A 19,882-nucleotide genomic window follows, 5' to 3' on the forward strand; every position below is an offset into this window, starting at 1 on the left:
TGTAAATGCTCTGGAGAGGTTTCAAATGGGCGAGAAAACTCAATTGCTTTTGAAATAAAGTTTGAAAAATTCAGAAAAGAAGATCAGTGTGTGGCTCTGCAGAGCAGTGGGGAGTTTGGCTCAGGAATCCTGAATGTCCCATCTATTAGTTCAGTGCTCTTGTGACCCATGAGTACTTCTGCAGTGGGCCCATTTTGATACGGCTGTTGTCATCATGCTTTCCTTTTCCATTATTCAAGCATTTTTTTTTTCTTTGGGACCCTTACCAGAAGCAGAGTACTTCAATTGTATTCACTCCCAGATGCATCTCATGTGTACGTTCGGCATTATGCTCACAGCAAGGAAGCTGTGCTCTTTACCTTGCTCACTCCAACCTATGAATTTTCTGTACATTTCCCCCCTTATATATCGAATAACTGTTGAGGTGTACTCACACAGCTCTGCAGGACTTTCTGTACCTGGATGTGCTATTAGTAGAAGTGGAACCACTCATATTCTCATGGAACAATTTTTAGGAAAACGTTTAAATGAAAAACTTGAAGTCTTCTAGGGCAAGGCAATATTGCATTCATGAATGTGTGTACAATCAGCTCCCTTGTGATGTTACCTGAGACCTTATATCTTTCTTCTGCTTTTTTTTTTAGTGTCTGTAGTTTTTACATTCCGCACTTAGTGCAGCATCAAAAAGTTAACAGAAGAACGTTGGCATTACAGAATGTTGCTCTTTCAGACCAAGCCTGCCATGGTCCAGGCAGACATTTTAGATTCCTTCCTGGCACCATTGCTATCTGGGAAATCTCCATAACACAGGAAATTAAACAATCATTGCTCAGCCGTCCTTTTTCATTTTTATCTTATAGTCCACAACTGATCCAGGTTATTCAGAGAGAAAAATAAGTGTTACGGAGGTAACATCCCACTCGGTGGTCAGTAGAAAACTAAGTGATCACATCACTCTCTTCATCAACGCATGCGTTAAGTGCTTCCAGTGGCTCTTTTTCTAGTTGCTGAAACCGAGTAGTGAATAGATTATAGGGATTAAACTTCTTTCATTCCCCTGGAGGTGAGCAAGTCATGTGAAAATGAAAGGCTTGTTTGGTAGGAGACAGTATGAAAGACTGGGAATACAAATATATATATATTATCTCTAAATGGCTTCTTGCACACTTTGTCTTTAACAGACGGTAGTATGTGAGCTGCAGATAGAAACTTGAGGCTTACAGGGCAGAAATGTGACTGAACTAAATCTATGAGTATGGAATGAAACGTGCTTGGTCATTATTGAAACTGGATTCCTGAAACGTTTTTCTTTTATCATAAGTTTGATTTTTCTGAAGAAAAATACAGCTGTCCATAGCATATGCTTTCTCTTCTCTTGACCTTTTTGAATTAGAGGGAAGTTGTTGTCTTTCCCACTGTAATGCTGGGAACACAGTACAGGGGCTACAGCAAAGGAAGGTTTTCTGACTTGATGTGCTCAGATCATCCTACAAGGCATTCCACTGCAAAAGGAGGGACTTTCATTGGTGTCACTACTTACTGTCCTCCTCTTGTGTTGATGTTTCCAGGGGGATAGTGTTTCTTACCCCCTGAATAGGTGGCCTTCTGCATGGGAGCATTATTACGGTGTCTTTTGTCTTTTATATAGCTTACTTCCTCATACTCCAAGAATGAAAAAACAGTCGAAGGAGAGAGGAAATGATAGGGTAGCTCCCTTAGAAGAGCCTCTCCTAGGAAAAAATAGCTCAGAACCCCTAAAATGATCATACAGTTGGTACAAAAGCTGCTGGTTGTTGTTGTTATAGCAGCATCTACAGGAATAGAAATAGCAAGAAGAGAAATAGAAAGGCTGGCATTCCCTCGCTTTCCAACTTGTGAAAATTTTAGGAAGGAAATTTACATATTTTGGAGCTACTATTTCTGCAGTGCCTTCTTATGCAGAAGCTTACCTCGAAATTTAATCAGGCTGTCCTAATAGGTGAAAATACTATCTGTACTCATTTAAGAGTGGGGGTGGTCGTTTCTGTCTCAGGTGTTTCTGTGGGAGGAGTTCAAATGATTGCCACCATTCTTAACTGTTGTTAAGGGAGATGGCAGTTTGATTTAAGCTATGAAGGTGTAATGAGTTTTGCTCTCCCACCATCTTGCACAAAGAAGCACTCAGAGAGGACAGACTTAAGCAGTTTGAGCCAGGCAGTGATCTGCTACCATAAATTCCCCAGCATTGTATTGCCCTTTGATGCTTCAGTTACAGTCCATGAATGGAAGACTGGAACACGTGGATGACTTTTTGGCATCTGAAGCTGCCGAGTTGCCTGCTTGTGATGTTGGAGAAAGGATCTCCTCCTGTTCCAGACCCCACATTTATCTGCCTCTTAAGGATGTGCAACAGATTTTCTCTTCTGTCCCTATTAGTGCCGTAGTTAATTCTGTGCCCTGCTGTTTCCTCACATCTAACCATGAGAGACACATCTTGCTTTATGGGCATTCTTTGAAGCATAATTCATGGTTGTGAAATACCGGCAGTGGCCAAGACAGAAAACCTTCTCAGATTCTGGAGGGGCATCCAGTGTGTGAATGTTTAAGGAAGCACTAAAGGAACAAGGGCTTTTCTAAAGGATCTGATGACAAAGCTATTCCACTTGAATATAGGAAAAGGGTAGTAGTTCTGTGGGAGAGATGAAGCGCTGTGTGATTCCTGCCCCAAAGATAGGATCCAGCTGGTGCTAGGCAGAGTCTGTCAATGACAGCAGTTGGATTGGGTGGAGGTGGGTGGAGGGCTTGGGCACAGTTTCACACTCAATACACTCCACAAAAGGATTCAGTGGAAGAGGGATGAGAGTGGTGAAAAGGTGGTCATAGATGAGGAGAAAAAGGTTTCTTACCAAACGTAGTCCACCATCTGGGTCTGAAAGTGACTTCATCATGCAAGATGACACTGCGTGCTGGTAGTGGCATGAGGAACACACATTCCTGAACTTTGTTCATTTTATATGGACAAATATCTGTATCCCTTATCTACAGTTACAAAACTAGATAGCAGAGACATCAAGGATTAAACAATGAGAACACAATATTTTGTTTCCACAGATGATATTTTCAGCTCAAAATCAATACATTTCAATGGGCTGTAGGATTGAGAAAGGTTAATCTTCTATTGCTTCAGCCCGTACTGTGTGTCTTTGCTGAAGATGTTCTGTGCTTGGATTTCTGCAGCATGCACAACTATTAGGGTTGTTTTGAAGAAATACTTGCTTGATTTTTAGCGCTGTTGGTGATTGAAAAAACAAACCACCAAACTTTCATATGTATGTTTTACTCAAAGTTTTTCCAGTTTTGCATGAGGAGTGGATCTGGAGCCTCGTAATAATCTCATTGTAATAATTTATGAGAACTCTGAACAGGGAATGGAAAAAAAATAAAGGAATTATGAGGTTTAGCAAGAGACAGCAGAGCTCACTTGCTAACTAGGGTGGGAAGAAGTAAAAAATCCCTATATAAAGTACTAGAAGTTTATAGTGCTGTTAATGTTGTTTCTTGTTCTATTTAAAAAGAAATGGAGTGGACCTATTTATAAAGATCAGTGTTTACCTGTATGATGAATTACAAGCTGTAGACTTGACTAGTTAATATGCAAACAACTGTCTTGCTTTCATTTCTGATCAGCGTCCATTGGTACGTTTATCTGGCGTGATTAGTTGTTGAGAAATATGGGACTTTAATCCCTAAAGCATGAGGGTGTGCTGATGATGCCTCCATTTCTTTTAAGAAACAAGAAGATATGTGCAATTGTAGCACAGTGTGGTAACCTAAGAAGCCTCAATGATTTAGTTTGAAAGACTTGTGTTTCAGGCTTGTGTTTAAAGGTTCCTGTCCTGATAGAAGCTATAGTCAAAGGTGTGAAAATGCAGGATTAGAGAAACGTTCCAATGAGAAATTGTGCCTGTTTGCTGGTACAGGTGCTTTCAGGAAGGGAAGGGAATACTGATTTTTTGAGTTCTTTTTGCATGAGCCCTGTAAAAGGGATGGAGGAGGTGCCTAAGAAAAGTCTCAGGACTGGGAATCCCAAGCAAGTTAGCTTACTTCAACCTGGAGCTGGGATCCATGTATGAAGAGTCCTGAGAAATGTATTGAACTGTCCATCTGATTCCTGTAAAGAGTTTTTCACTTTAACTAGGCTTGTCAGATCCCATTCTTATATGCTCTTCTGCATTATACACTGAGGCAGGGTGTCTAATTTGGAGCCTTGGATTTGGGCAGAGAAAAAGTGTAGGGCTCAGTGGTGCAGTAGCCGGGCCCTGTACTGGATCTGGCCTCACTGCAGTGTGTGTGAGTAATGGTAACGGAGTCATAAGAACAGAATGACTGTACAGGGGAGAGAGCTGCACTTGACTTGCTAGGGTGAAAAACATATTTGTAAAGGGATTCAATTAGTGTTGGGTACAAGAATGCCACTTAGTGAAACAAGCGACTGTACCTCTTTTTCAGCGGCAGAGAAAAGTGACACATCCTGGATAACCAGCAGTCCCCGTTCCTATTCTCAGTGTCCCTGCAGAGCTGATGGCACCGCGGGCTGGGTTAGTCAGAGCCGAGCGAGGGATGAGTGCCAGCCCCAGTGTGCTGTGCTGCCTGGCCACCCGGCTGCGTGTCCAGCCTGCCAGTGCGGGGGATTCCCGGCTGTGGGGCCTGCAGGGAGGGGCCTTCAGTATTTTGGGAGCAAGGTGGGAGGGAGTGAGCACGTGAGAGGGGTTGCAGTGTGATCTCACCGAGATGTGGGGCTGCCTAGGAGGTACTTGCGTGCCAGCAAGGTCACAGGAGATCTTGAAAGTAACAATTGGATATCTCTAGTGTTTGGTTGTGCCCTATTCATTCTGGTTTATTTCTCCTTTTTGCCTTCTTTAGACTTCTCCCTGCCTATAGCTCTGCCTCCCTATAGTTCATTTGCTGTTTTACTCACACATGTACTTACCCTTTTAGCTTTCCTAACTTCTTTCTCTGTTATCTCTCCTGTGATCTGCCACACAGTTGAGCCACCTTCCATGTGATGGAGCAATGTAGCTAAGCTGTAGGTTGCCTTACACTTGCAACACTGCAACCCCAAGGGAGATTGCATCTGCAGAGATCTGCCTTCATGCCTGGATTGATAAGTGACGCTGGGGAAGCATCTTGGCAAGGTATTCCCATACATGTGTGTGCATGTTGCTGTGTGAGCTCATTCAAAATGTCCGTCAGCTCTATCAGCTCAGCTGACTGGAGGCTCTTTCAGGCTCTGCAGCAGCTGAGGGAAGTGAGAGCAGGGCTGCAGGGCTAGGGGAAGAGCTGAATGCACCCTCAGAAGGGAGATGCCTGTTCCTAGGAATGTATGATGACCTTAAGCCAGAGATCCAAACCCCCTCGCCTGACCTTTGTTTAATTCTTTCCCTTCCAGTGAGTCGCGCTCCCTGCCTGTGACTCATCCTTGTCTAAATGCAGCCTGCAAGCTCTCTGAGGACTGCCTTTCTCTCTGAACAGAGCAACATAAAAAATAGCAACGCTGTTGAATAACCAGTATTATTTTTTAACACAATTTTTTTGAGGACCGCCTTGCTGTATTTGTGCTTCTCTGTCAAGAGATTTATTGGTTCCCCGAGAGAACAGTGGAGCAGCTTCTGTCGTGACCCACAGCAAGAAGGTAGTTCAGGCACGGGCTCAGGGGCAGCACAGCAGCAGTGCCATGGGCAACAGACATTAAAATAGAAGGTGGTAGGCTCTGACAAAGGCCAGAAAATCTTAGCACCCAAGTACTTCCTTCCCCATTTCTGACCCACTGTCTGCATCCCTCTGGAAAATGCGGTGGCCATTATGTGGACATGCAGCTGTTCAGCAGGCTGCCCAGCTTCCTTCTTCCAGCTCATGCCTACACTGTGCTGCCCAATGGGCTGTTGTTCTCCACAAAGACCCTGTCTGTCCAATTACTTTCCATCCTGCGCCTGAGCTCTGGTTCTGTCTGTAACTGGGAGCAGATCTCTTACTGAGCCACAGTGGTTTCTCTTTCCAGATGCTGCTGCAGTATCCTGTCTCCTCATCACGTCGCCCTCTGGAAGACAGAAGTGACGATCAGCGGCGTGCTGCTGTCCTGCAGGCAGTGAAGAACTGCTTTGACAGCTAGCAGGAGAAAACTATGCAATGTAATCACAGCCTGTCTGTGCTCTTTCTAACAATGTATGGTAGCACCCTATTACCAGTGAGGGGATGCTGTGTCCTCCCTCTGATGATCTGTATTCTTCTCCGTTACTGTAACTAAGCTGTTTCTTTCCCACAGCCATGTGTTCCTGCAGAAATAGCAAGGATACCCCACGCAGATTAAGGTTTACAAATTCAGGAGGGGCTTGGACAGAGCAAAAGGAGAATGAAGTAATTCCAAAATATTTGTACTCCAGCTGATAAAACTAGCAGGAGAGCTAATGTTGTGTGGGGTTTGCTGTAGGGTAGAAGGAAACCTGGGGACAAACTGTCTCCTCTTAGACCTGCTATAAGTGCTGTATGATAAAGGTGAATTTCCAAACTTAGCCATAAAGCTGCAGGTCAGCCAGCAGGACAGCGGCTTGTCCCAGTTCCCACTGCAGGCTGTATAGAAGCTGCGTGTTGGATCCGATGGGGTTTGAATCCTACCACAAAAACAATGGCTGTTCTCAAGGTCGGGAGCACAGCTTTCTGTTATGTGGTTTTGAATGGAAGAATTATTGTGTATCTATTTATGTAAAATGGAAAATGTAAAAAAAAAAACATGTATATATATATATATATATATATATATATATACACACTTTTCTTTAATAAATCTACGAAACGAGTCAACCTTTGTTTCCGTTCAGTGTCTTTGGGTTTGGTCCCCTTTTCACTCAGCGACCCATCGCTGGAACCGCGCCAAGGCCACGTTCTGAGCAGCGCAGCGCCCGTAGCGCATCGTGCCCGGCTCCGAAAAACGATCCCTGCCCTAAGGGCGCTCTTTGGGGTCCCGCGAAAGACGCGGTGGGTGGGGGGTGGTAAGTGGGAGAGACGCTGCGTGCGGGCAGGGAAGGGGGGGCCCCCCCCACCAGGTGCGGAGGCAGCCCGCGAGCTCACGGAGGGGGAAGGGAGAGCCTGGGGACGCGCTCGGGCCCGAGGCGGGGCTACGGCATTTTATGAATGGGCTCATATGACGTCAGGAGGGGCGGGAGGAGAGGTTCCTCTTATCGCCAATCCCGCGGGGCCCTCGGAGCGGAGGGCCAACCGGAGCGCGTCCGCCGCGTGACGGCCATCTCCCGCGGCCAATGGCGGTAAGGGAGCGGTGCCGACCACGTGGGGCGCAGGCCGCAAGTAGTACGGGGGCGTGTGGCCGCGCGCTCCCTCCCCCCTCCCTTCCGGCCGCGCTAGAGGAGGGTGGGCGGGGCCGACCGCGTTGCCAGGTTACCGCGTGATCGAGCTGCCCTTCAGCCAACGGCAGCGCGGCGGGGGCGGGAGCGGCGGCGGCTGCGGGCCGGCGGTGGCCGGGAGGGTTCAGTCCCGTCACGGCCGCCTCCGCAGGCAGCATGCTGGCTCCCGCCGCGCTGCCGGCCGCCGGCCTGTTCTACTGGGTGGGCGCGTTGGGCGCCCTGTACGCGGCGGTGCTGGGCGCCTTCCGCCTGCTGAGCGGGCTGCGCGTCTGGGTGCTGGGCGGCGGCCGCGCCGTGGGGCCCCAGCTGGGCGCATGGGCAGGTGGGTGCGCTCCGCGGGGCGGGGGGGGTCCGCGTTCTGTCCGTCTGCGCGTGGGGGAGGCGGTGTCGGGGCGCCGGGGGCGGGAGCGGTGCTTTGAGGGGCAGCGCCGGGACTCGGCGAGGCTGTGGGCGCGCTCGGGACCGCCCCGGTGTCCTCTCGCTCTCCGCTCCCCTGGCTCCGAAGCGCTGCTGAGTGGAGGCAGCCGGAGCGCTGTGGGTCCTCGGAGCCCGACCGACGGTTTCCTGCCGCCGCTCCGTCCCGGTGCTCCGGCGGCGCAGCTCCGGGCCGGGGTGCTGCGGGGAGCCGGCGCGGCCGTAACGCGCGGGGCAGCTCCTGTGCGCGGAGCTGGAAGGGGCCCTGCTCACAACTCGCTCGTCTCTGTACGGCCCCTTCTGAGCGACCACGAGGAGTTGCGAAATTCTGAGCCTCGGCACAGCGGCTCGGATCGAGGCCGCTCGTAAATCCTCGGGCAGCGGGAAGGCTGGCGTGAGGTTTGTGCAGGCGGTGTGAGAAACTGCGAGCGGTGCCTCTCAGACGGAGTCCTTAGGAAGGCTCTGATATAAACTTTTTTCCTGCCCGGTAGGGCAGCGGGGCAGCCTGCGGGTGCTGATGCGCTGTGGGCCCGCAGCAGTGTGGTGGTGTGGGGCACAAAGGGCCCAGCCAGATCTTATCGTGGTCCCTGCGGCGGCCGAGGAGGATCCATACGTGGGTGGACATCGGGCAGTGAGCACCTGCTCCTGGGAGGCGTGAGCTGATGTTCTGGTCAGATTAGTTATGGTGTCACCGCAGCTAGCTAAGGCCCACACCTTCCTTCCAGGTAGGGAAGTGGAGTGCTGGTTGGTAGTGTGGCTGGGAAGGGCCCCCAGCTCCTCTCTCTGCTGTGCACTGCTGTGCCAGCCCTGCGCCTTCGTGAGGCACATCATATGGAGCTACGTGCTTTGTTATTCCCCAGCCACGTCTTCAACCAGTGTGGAGCCCTATGAGAGAGTTCTCTGTTAGTGCTGCATCCGATGGCTGCTGACAGAAACGCTTTCTTTCCCTTTGTCACAATCACGATCTCTGAGCATGAAAGAAGAGGCACACTGGCACAGCTCAGTCCCCACTGCTGTCACTCCCCCTCAGAAGCTTTGTGACGACCGCTCACCCCTTCCGGCCCTTCTGTGCTTTTGGGACTGATTTATGAGTTCTTTCTTTGTTTTCTGAGCAGACTTGTGGTTGCATGCATGCAATTGGCTGTGTGCTGTGTCTGGTTGCTGGTGCTTAGGAAGAGGGGATGTGAGGAGGAGGAGCTACTTGAGCCGCTTTGTACTCAGGGAAAATGAAGTTTGTGCTTCTTTAAATAGCAACCGTAGTTACAAAAGGGTTGTTTCTCTACTATGACACAAATGTTTGAAGGTCTGTGTGGGGCTGTGCTTTTTTCTTCTCCCCCTGTAGTTCACACTGGCTTGGTTTTGGCTTCTCTGTAGTGACCTGGGTTGAGTGGATGTTGTCCCTGTATGGGATCTCTGGGTGCACCTTGTGAGAATACACTGAACTTTGGGTCAGCTGCTCCACAGCTTTAATTTGCCTCATAAATCGATGGCAGAAGCTAAGAATAGTATCTTCCTTCTTTGTAAAACAGTTTAGCTAAATAAACCTCGGTAGGAGCGTGGTGCCAGGGAGCCGCTCTGGTGGATGCAGCACAATGAGGCCATTGCCCTCCCCTGCTCCAGCCAGGCAGGTCAGAAGGTGGAGATTCTGAGGGAAACGGTGCTGAGCTGGGTAGATGTAAATCATCAGCTTTAGGCATTCAAAATACTCCAGTACTCCAAGTCAGAGTGATCATTGATGCCATAAGATTTCTAAAATCTTGGTTGTGTCAATTACTTCATCTTTTTTTCCTCTCTCAAAATGGCAAAGATTTTAATGAGGACATTTAACTGGAAGCCAAGTTTGTTTCAGCGTGGCTCAGAGCACCCTGATCTAGCTGTAGGTGTCCCTGTTCATTGCAGGACAGTTGGGCTAGATGGCCTTTAGGGGTCCCTTCCCACTCAAATGATTCTATGATTCTAAAACCCCAGTTTTCTTTCAGGCCTCGTGATTCCTTAGGACAACGTGCTCTTCTTCCCCACTGCCTTTGGTACAAACGAGTACAAAATAACGAGCAGACATTTAGTGATTACAAAATGTCTGATAGCAATGATGCTTTCTCATGTGGTGAATACAGCTGTACAGTTGTATTGGGGCCAACAAATGTTTGCAAAGATGAGCTTGCCTTAATTAAGCTTCTTGGAGATTATGCAAAAATAACCAAATGTGGGCAACTTGCTCTAGATTTCTTAAAAAAGTATCTGTAAAAGGTCATTAATCAGAGTGGCGCACTCAGCTGCCTCCAATTTTCTATAGGTTGCTTTTAGCCAAAATCCCCACACTCAGCACTGACCCATTCTTTTCCTGCATAAATGCTGAGCAGTAACTTCCTCCATCAGCAGCAAGGATGGGTGAGCACTCTGCCTTCTCTTGCTGGTTTTTTCTTCTTAATGTAGTCCAGGCTTTGGTATGCATAGTCTGACATCTGAAAATAGCGACTTCTGGGGGATCACTAAGGAAGATGTGGAAGACAGAATTAACTGGGTGCCCAAGCAAGGAAGTAGGTGTTGATCTCTCTTAGCAGTCGGGTTCAAGAGCCAAGACATGTCAGGTGATTCCCAAGCTCGGTTGACAAGGAAGCAGAGCTAATAGCCAGCTCTAGAAAGACCTCAGCTGTCATCTTATTATCATTTCTAATACAATGAGATGCTTATGGGAAGATGAAGTGACAAGCTGGATACTATGCTTGTCAAGAGTTTGAGTTTGATTCCATGTAAAGGAATTTGCTTCCTGTAGTCCCTGGAAACTGTGCACTATAAAACGGACCCCAATCCTAATGAGGATATTGGGGCAACCACAATGAAATCTCTCAGACGATAGATTATTTTGGTAGTAATTGAAGAGGTCTATGCAGAGGACATTGGCTGTAGTCCTGGCTGGAGTGCTCACCAAGTGCCAACTGGTTGGTACCTTTGAACAGCTTTCGCAAGCACTGTCATTTTCTCAAGCTCCTTAGCATTACGTGAAATAAAGTTCTGCTACTGGAAGGGTGTTTTCCTTTGTTTGGTGAAGAGAAATTTAAATCACTGTTGCACAAGTGAGTGCAATCATGCTTTGCAGGCATTTGGTGCTACGCAACTAGTTGACAGACCACATCGTAAATCTGTTGCAGATGAAAGCAGCCAGTCCAGTACTGTGCGTGGGAAGGGTGTAGGTAGTGGTGAAATGAGGAGGGATTCAGCCCTCTGTTAGCGCTGCTCGCTGCAGGGTGGGAGAGGAGGGGCTTTGACAACTCCTGGTTTTCTTGCACCTGAGTGCCTGGCTGCTGTGGGCAGAGCTTTGCGGCAGTTTTCTGTTCTGTCATTCTCTAGCAGAATCCTTTGCTCAGGGATTTATCGTCTTCAGCACTTTAGATCTGTGGCAATATTATTATTTTTTAATGCTTGTGTTTCTGGACCCTGTGCAAACACTTCTACACTAGTTGAGATAAAGCATGGCACTTGTCAAGCCAAAAAGTAATGCTGAGAACATATGAAAATGCACCAGCTTACTTTTAACCCCTGGTTGTGACAGCTCAAGTCAAATTTTCAGACTGGAGCATGTACTGTTTTCTTGTATGGTTGTTTGCAAGATGTTTGTGTGGGGTTACTGCACTGAATGTGCCAGTGGCTTCCATGGGGCTCGATGAGTGCTGTGCTCCCAATGAGGTCGGGCAGAGCTGGGTTCTCTGACCCTGTGGCTCCATCCTTTCCTGCCTGTGGAACCTTGACGGCTCCTGGCCTCTCAGAGAGGCTCTGGAGTCTTTAACATGGGCTGCTGCTTTCGTACACCGACGTCTGTCTGCTTCCTGGGCAGAATAAAGGAGTGAACCGTACTCTGTCATGTCTTCTACAGTTTTGCTGCCTCTCTGCTTTCAGCTTTTAGGTGTTTTACTCCACACTTGCTATTACCGACCGTTTAAAATGTCTGCTTGGTAGCATTGCTCAATGCTTGTGAAACTCTCCTGCTTGCACACGGCTGTGGGAGGAGGAGAGGCAGAGCGAGCGCTGAGCACCAGGAGCGCACCATCCCATCCCCGAGCTGCTGCCTCCCTGTGGACGAGCTCCTGCAGATCGCTGCCGCTCTCATCTTGGCACCTGCTCAGCCTTTGTGCTGGTGTGCAGAGCCGCCTCCGCCCGCGGCATCAGCCAGCTCGTCGTCCCCAGCTCAGAGCTTAACCCGGTGCGATCGCTTCCCTTCTGCTGTTTTTTTCAGATACCATTTTTGTTTTTCAAGTGAAATTCTGGGTGCAGTTTTTTCAGTAATGCGGATCTAGTGTCACTGAGGAAATTTAATCAGAATACGAGTGGGCTTTGCCTTATTTAGCAACAGTGAAGGACAGTTAAAAGCTCCTACTACAGCTCAGGCTGGAAAAGAGCCGTATGCACACTTCCTTGCAGAGATTCCAACTTACTCCTGTGCCCTCAGCAACAGGCAGTGACACCTGAAGTCCGGGGTTTGGAAGCCTCTGGTGTAGCAGCATAGAACTGGAGGTGAGAGGCGTCCAGCAAAGCAGAGGCTGAGGAAATGGTGCTGTTCTTTTGCTGCTTGTGCTTTTTTCACTTTTGTAGAATCGTAGAATGATTTGGGTTGGAAGGGACCTTTAAGATCATCTAATTTTAATGCTCATGTAACTCCCGCCTGTGCAACTCCCACCCAGCTTATCTTTTCCAGAGCCTTTTCGTTATTCACAGTTGCTTGTCCCAAAAAGGCTGGGAGATGCCCCTGTGGCTCAGGTTGAAGCACAGTCTCTGTGCAGTGGTTGCCTTCTAATTGATGATAAGCACCTTGGGCTTGATAGCTTTATTTGTTGTTGCCTTTTTTCCTACCTCCTTTCTATTTGTCTCTTCTTGTGCAACTGTGAGTTAAGATGTTGTGGGAGCATATATCCCATCAGTCATGGCAGCGCCTGCGGAAAGCTGTGCCTCTGCTTCTAGCAGGACACTGTACTTACTGGGCAAGGGCAGGGCTGGGGAGCTGAGCTCTTGGGATGTTAGCCATATAGAATTCCCAAAGGATTTTCATGTGTGTTAGAAGACTGCCACCAGAGCAGAAGGGAGAAGAGCTGGAGTGAGGGTGGAGGAATGAAGAGCAGGATATTCTCAATGGGGTGAAGGCTTATTTTATTGAAGGAAGAAATTGGTGCAGTCTCTCCCATCTGCCCCAGCAGCCTTCAGCCTGCATAGCAGGGCTCAGTTCATTGCAGCTCTGGAGTCAGGTCTCTATCAGGAGGATAGGACAGCAGAGCGTCACTGAGCTTTTGGAAGAAGTGTCTGTCCCATCAGTAGCTGAACAAAACTGCAGTTGATTGCGTTTCTTGGTGTTCATTTCTGTCCTCAGATAATCCAGCTGTATCCAATCCAGTCTCTGGCACTCAAAAAGGAACCTGCACTCTGCTGAAGTTACAGCCGTGCTAAAAGCAATGTTAGCTGTTTTGATACCAAGTCTTTACATTAGCCTATTGTTTCAGTAGTGCTCATTCTGTCATTGCATCTCCATTGAACCTTTTGGTACTCCATACCTTTGTATTTCTTCCCAGATTCTCCTTGAAGATCTTCCATTCAGCGGGTTGTTTCTTCATCTTTGTTGATTTTTGCCAGCTCTAGCTTTTTTTTGGCTGTTTGCTCCAACCTTGAGGGCCTTGTTGATATTCCTTTGCACTTTCTGTCCTGTGTGATGGCAGCTCATAGGTGAGGTATCATCAGTCTCAAGAAGCCAGTGTGTGGTTTAACAGCATGCCTTTCTCATCTGTTTGGCACGGGGAGAGGAGACATTAGACAGAGAGCTTTTCTCCTCCTTGAGCTGGCACTGATGTTTGCACTGTTCTGTCCCGGCTGAGGAGTCTGCCCTGCAGAAAATTGCTTGGTTTTGGCTGCTTGTGGCCCTCAGGCTGCTTTGCTGTGGGTCAAATGAGTTCCAGTGCTGTGGCAAACTCAGCAGCATCATGAAACTGTGTTGAGGAAGTCACTTTGACTTAACTTCCTTGGTTCACCATGAAAGAGGTGGATTTTTGAGCTGCCAGCTGTGCAGAATTGTGGCAGGATCTCACCCCAGCTGGAGCCTTCTGTTTCATGCTGTCTCTGGTTGTGGTTAAAAGTAAAGTGTGGAAGCTCTGATACAAAACACTGCCTTGCCAGCGTATGAAAATAATTTATTTGGTAAGGGAAATATTAGTGTGACATACAAATGTAGTCCATCTTGTTTCAATCGCTGTGGGTAAGCTTTGGATTGAAACTGTCTCTTATACAGTAATCCAGAATGAGTCGGTGGGAGCTGCAGCAGCTCAGGAGACTTGCTGGCAGCCTTGCTCCTATGGGAAAATCTGGGGAGGCTTCTGCCAGGGGAAGAAAATACTGTGAGTTTTCAAGGGCTCAGAGTGAAATATAGAAGGCATCTGTGGCTGTTTCTTTATTTAGAGATGGGAAGGAAAAGGGAATGTCGTCTGAGCTTTTCCTTGAGTCTTTAACACAAACACTTATTGCGAGACAGAGCCGATCCAAATAAAACACTCAAGTATTTCTAAAGCGCTTTAGCGTAAGTCTCCCCCTAATGTTTGATGCTAAGATATCAAGTAACCTTCTAAACTGATTAATTTGGGTATATTAACATCATTTAACATCATTCCCCCACCACCCACCCCGCCAGTGGTGGATTGAAATAATGAAAGCAAATGTTATTAAGGGTATGAGGTGGAAGAGACGTCAGTAATCGCATTGTAGATTGAGCACTGTACGTATCCTAGGGCCAGAAAGCAGGCTGGCCTTCCCGCCTGGTTGGTCTGCGCTGCTTTGCCTCTGTCTTTCAGCTCCGAGCAACCCCTTTTTATGAATGGCAGCTTTAGCTCGATTGAGCCAGCTCTGTGTTCCTGCTGGAAAATCTGCGGGTAGAGGGTGCTGGCGAGCACCTCAATGATCCTTCTGACAATGCGGAGAGGAAAGACTTTTCCGAAAGGTGTGGTTTGAGCTTCTTTCAGCTTCTGCTCGAGAACTGCAGTGCACAAATGCAAGATAATCTGATGACTTCTAATTGGAACAAAGCTGCCGTTGTGTATTGGTTCCTAGAGCATAAGCTTAGATGTAAAACACAGGCTTTAAGCAAAACACTGCAGAGTGCCTCTTGCTTTTAGTTGAAGGCAGGGTGTTTTTAGAAGATAAGTTTAATGGCTTTTCAACAACCTTAAACCCTGTTTTTTTTGTATGAGCCGTCTGTGTGAATTGATCACTCCTCATCATCATTAGGTAACTTCTATTCCAAAGACTCAAGAAATTAAGATTCTACTTCTTTTACTTCTCTGCATTTTTAAGACTTATCTCTGTAATATCTTGGCAGCTGAATAAAGGCTTGCCAGCTATATCAGCTTTATCTGTGGTTGCCATTGCATCTTTTTAACAGCACATTATCTCCTAAATATACTCTTAAGCCATCTTTGTCTATGATAACACGAGCAGCTATTTCCAGTGTGCCTGAGAGGGCTTTGCTTTTAGCAGGAGTAACGGCCGTGTTCAGAGGGAGAGATAGCAGCAGGCCAAGAGCTGTTACTGGGATAGCACAAAGATGCTCACCAGCCCCTCCTGGAATGCAGAGCATCTGCCAGTGCTTCCTTCTCCCTAGGAGCACTGCTGTAGTGGTTGGTGGCAGCAGGAGGGCATGAAGCTGCCTTTCTGGGCAGGGAGAAGTGAGCAGCCTTGTACCAGGCGTTGGTCTTGAGTAGCAACAGGCAGCTCAGGGGATCTCGTTTGCTCCTTTCTGTGTTTGGAAACTGGAAATGGGATGACCTGAAATGTTGGATCTTCCCACTCGGTGAGAATAGCAGCATTGCATTTTACTAGAAGATACAAAATCTCTTTCACAAGAAGATACCACTTAACATATGCTATTTTAAGTAACCATCTGGGCTAATTAGTGTTCTAAAGTCTTTGTTCTGTTGCCTCATTGATGTGCAAGAGGCTTACCTGTAGTCATCAGACAAGTTTCAGTCCCACTTGTACTGGATAGGCTGCTGCAGTTTGATAGGTGTGCAGTGGGCTGGCCCTCCTGCTTGGATGCTGCAGGTACTGCCAGGTCTGCGTTCCTGCCAAGCATTCACACTGCTGTGGTGTTTCCTGTCTCTGCATGCAAGGTTGTGTGAAATTCCCACGTACTGCTCCCATACAGCTCTTCGAAGGCTCTGCTTGTTGAAGTTCCTGTGCTCCAACTTCCCGCTGGAGCAGGTTGTGTGGTTGAGGCACAATCTTTGTCATTGCTTGTGCTGTTCTGCAAGTCCTTATTTTCCTACCTCAGTGTCCCTAGAGCAATTGCAAACTTCTCAGTGTACAGCTTGTTTTAATGTTGCTCCTAGCCAAAATGAATAAAATATCACTGTCTTCCTGCCTCAATTTCTGCTCTACTTTTGAGCAGTTGGGATCTCCAAGAGAGCTTAACTCCCTGTTCTGCATATGGCTTCTGAATCAGGTTTGTCTGTAGCCACATTCCCTTTTCCCCAGGTAGCCTCCAGACTCTGAGTTCTACCTGAATCTACACATGTATTGGGTGGGGAGGAGGTTTGTGGCAAACCCAAAACCACCATTTTTGGAGATCAGAATTCAAACAGGAATAACTTCTGGTGTAGGTGAATACCTCCTGGCTTCAGGAATACCTCCACTTTTGGAAAGGGGCAGGTGGAGTTTTGATTTATGAGGGATTGGTGCAAAACCTACCAGGGTGCACGATGTGTTATGCAGAGGTCCCTACGGCTGCTGGGGAAACCTAAAGAGTGCCCAGATGAAGGACTGAAAAATCCTTGTTCTACTTCAGCACAACATTTTTTTTTTAAAAAAAGGCCATAGCATTTCTGGAACTCTTTCCATTTCAAGAATTTTTAGCTGTTGAAACAGTCACCCAGCAGCAATGTGTCTTAACGGTTGTCAGTTATACACGAGAAGGTTTTGAAAGATCTCTAAGAATGGAAATATCTTTTGGAAGGATTAAGCTTTGAATTAGCTTTGTGGGCTTTTCAAAGTCCTCACTGGAATTCAGCAAGGAACTCGAGCTGCTTCATGTTCCGACTGAAAATCAAGAGGTCAGAAAATCCCTGCACAGCATTGTGTAACTTCTTGTCATGCACAGTGCAGGGCAGGTGTGTGTGCTGAGAGATGTGCACACATTTTATCACTCCGTGTATAAAATGTGATTCTTTTTTAGGGTATCTGACACGAGAAAGGGTTATTTCTGTGTGTAATGTGCTGGTGCAGAGTGGAAGGTGGCAGCACGGGGTTATTATATTTCTTATAACGTGTTTTAATATGGCTTGAGCTCTCAAGTGAAAGGCTCTGGGAGAGCCCTTGCAGCTATTGCATCACTTGCCAAAAATAGAATCTGTGCTGCATAAGGCCGCTTGTCTGCAGTGTGGCTAGGCTTGAGAAATTAGTGCTTCTTGTGAATGATGTTCGGTCACTTCTGCTTCTCAGCTAAGCAGGTTTTTAGTCTAAATTTTGAGGCAAAATGAAATAAGAGCTTTTCTTTTTCTGTCCCTGGGGGTGGGGTAGGTGTGAAAGTAGCGGTGTCTACAGTTCTGTCTGCAGCACGACTCTAAAAATACATTTTTAAGCTTACTAAAACTACAACCTAAAGGCTCTGGTAAATATGTTCTTATGCTGTAATTTTCTGAGGAAGGAGAGAAGAAGAATCTGCTTTGTGCAGCACAAAGTACTCTACTGCTCTCATTGAAATTTAGGAATGTGGGTTTTTTTTTTTTAATTGCAATTATGCAATACAAGCAAAGTATAAAACTAATCTAAATTCTTATGAAAAAACAAATCCAAATCCTTTCCCCTGAAAATAGTAGATATGTTCTCTGGTGTTTTGTTCTGAAGTCTCAGTCAAGCTGTACCAGCAAGGGAGAGCGTTTGTATTCCAGTGGTGTTGCTGAACCAGACAGGTCTGCAGCACAGCGTTTTATTTTTAGACTCTGGGTTGCCATTTTTATCCTGTAAAAAATATTCATCAGCGTCTGGGTGACAGGCCATCAGTTTTTATAAATGTGTCAGACCACGTTTTCTCCACCTTTCTCTCTCTCCTTCTCCTTTTATGTCCTGATGTACACTATTCTTTTTCGAGGGGGGAAAGGAGAGGGGTTGCGGGTTTTAATTCATGCATTGGATTTTTCAATTCACAGATCTTTAGCGTCACCCGGTTCATTCATCTTCTGCACTTGGCTGCTTACGCAGCTTTGCTCATTGTCTGTCATGGGTGAAGTGCTCCGATGCACGGAGCCGAAGGTGCGGGCAGGGGCAAGCAGGGCCAGTGCTTCACTGATCTCCTTGGTTTCCCCCTCCCTCAGTGCACCCCAAACCACACTGGGGTGGCTGCAGTGATGCAACTGAGAAATGTCTCCAACATGTACCTAACGTCGTGTATGTGTATCTATATATCTACACACACATGATAAAGGTATAGAAAATTACTTCCTGGTTCTCCTTGCAGTATACCTGTATAGATCAGGTGATTCTTAAATACAACTGGGGACACAATTCTTCTGGTTTGGGATGCGAAGAGGTAGCTGGTGCCTGCTGGAGGGAGCTCTGAGCCAAGAGACTTTCGGAACATTAGGCAGCAGCTCTCACTGAGCCCAAACCTATAGCCCACGTTTTCGGTTGAAGTCAGAGTGCCGTGTGCTGCCACTGCTTCCTTGTGTGCTGGATTTGGATCTTCCATGGCTTTATGAAGGAATTTCTTTTTGAGCCCTTGAAGAGCCTTCCAGGTTGGCAGGCAGCTTGAGACCCCAAAGTGGGACAGGAGCTTGGCTTTGAGTGGCTTTCAGCTGCTTACGTGTGCTCAGTGGAGGAATGGTTGCATAGGAATGTGGCACACAAGGATCAGCTTGCTGACCTGAGTTTGCTCACGGCCCAGTGGGACCTGCCTGGAATGGCTGTGGGTCACACAACACTGAATACAAGCGCTGGGAGACCGACAGTGCTGGGTGAAACCAGGGAAAGTGGTGCCAGCATTCTGTTGATAACTGAAGATCTGAGTCAGCTCTGTCCTGATAAGTTTGGGTTTATTCATAGTTCTGAAAGCTTCTGAGATCCTGGGAGCATTGGTACCCAAGATGGCTTGTTGGGACAGGGGCAGGCTTTAGTGTTATACTGGTTAATGATAGGTAGTCACAAATGGGAGAGCAGTAAATGGGTTAGAGTGACTGGTCATGTATTTTCCAGCTTAAAAATGTGGATTTGGTATGCTTAGACTGTACATAAACACATTGGTAAGCTTTCTTAAGTAGTTGGGGGTAAGGACTGGATTTCCATCTTATTTTAAAGGCAGTGTACAATGAGACCTTCCTAGGGTGGTTCTTGGGTCCAGTAATGCATCTTTGGTGTATGGGCACATGATACACATAACATGTAGGACAGCTTAGATGATCACCTCCCTATGTATGTATGTATGTATGTGTAACTAAAAGGTAGCTTACAGATTGGCTTTTTCAGTTTTCTGCTGCACAAGATAGTACTATGAATTTCTCAGGGTTAAAACTTGTCTTTGCTTCTACACAGATAGGTAGCTAAACTGATTTATGATGTTTGTTCCTAAAAATCAAATTTCCCCTTCTCATTTTGCATACTGTGAATTGTAAGCTTTAGGAAAGTGGCCTTGTGGGAGCAGATAGAGCGATAGGTGGTATCCCAATGGAAATGAAGTAGCCCATGTATTTCAGATTTTGATCTTCTTTGGCTGAGTTTGAAATCACTTCTGTAAATAAGAGATTAAGAATATGGGCCATATGATGCGCTCTGACATGACTGGTCTGAGTATCATGTGCATACATCTGGCTGTTCTTGGGCAGAGATGAAGGTGTTGAGTGGGACACTGCAGCCGTGGCTGAATTTTTGATTACTCCAGAAGGCTGCGGAGCTTGGTGGGGAGGACCAAAGGGTTGTGCAGGGGATGGCATGAGGTCTGGATAGCGGGCTCAGCAGGCTGGTTGATGGGGGGTGATGAAGTGTCTGAGCAGCTCTGCAAGGTTGGAGGTCCAAAGGAGCTGGAAGTTTAAGGAAAGGAAAAAGCAAGTCTTGCCAATCAC

General features: G+C 47.2%; 1 protein-coding gene and 1 long non-coding RNA gene across 6 annotated transcripts in view; both read left to right on the forward strand.

The window, feature by feature from the left end:
• LOC128086355 (uncharacterized) overlaps positions 1-6,837 on the forward strand; it is a 72,942-nt gene extending 66,105 nt beyond the window's left edge. For 3 of the 5 annotated variants that reach the window (XR_008209344.1, XR_008209346.1, XR_008209347.1), the window contains 2 exons: positions 5,026-5,174; positions 6,038-6,837. This is a non-coding gene — a long non-coding RNA (uncharacterized LOC128086355). The other 2 variants (XR_008209345.1, XR_008209343.1) reach the window with 2 other exon arrangements.
• Positions 6,838-7,292: 455 nt separating this feature from the next.
• HSD17B12 (hydroxysteroid 17-beta dehydrogenase 12) overlaps positions 7,293-19,882 on the forward strand; it is a 74,615-nt gene continuing 62,025 nt past the window's right edge. Inside the window, 1 exon segment of the mRNA XM_052692566.1 lies at positions 7,293-7,716. Within this exon segment, the coding sequence (XP_052548526.1) occupies positions 7,293-7,716 (424 nt within the window).

Source organism: Tympanuchus pallidicinctus, unplaced genomic scaffold (genome assembly GCF_026119805.1).
Source record: "Tympanuchus pallidicinctus isolate F22 unplaced genomic scaffold, pur_lepc_1.0 scaffold3, whole genome shotgun sequence".
NCBI classification, from domain to species: Eukaryota; Metazoa; Chordata; class Aves; order Galliformes; family Phasianidae; genus Tympanuchus; species Tympanuchus pallidicinctus.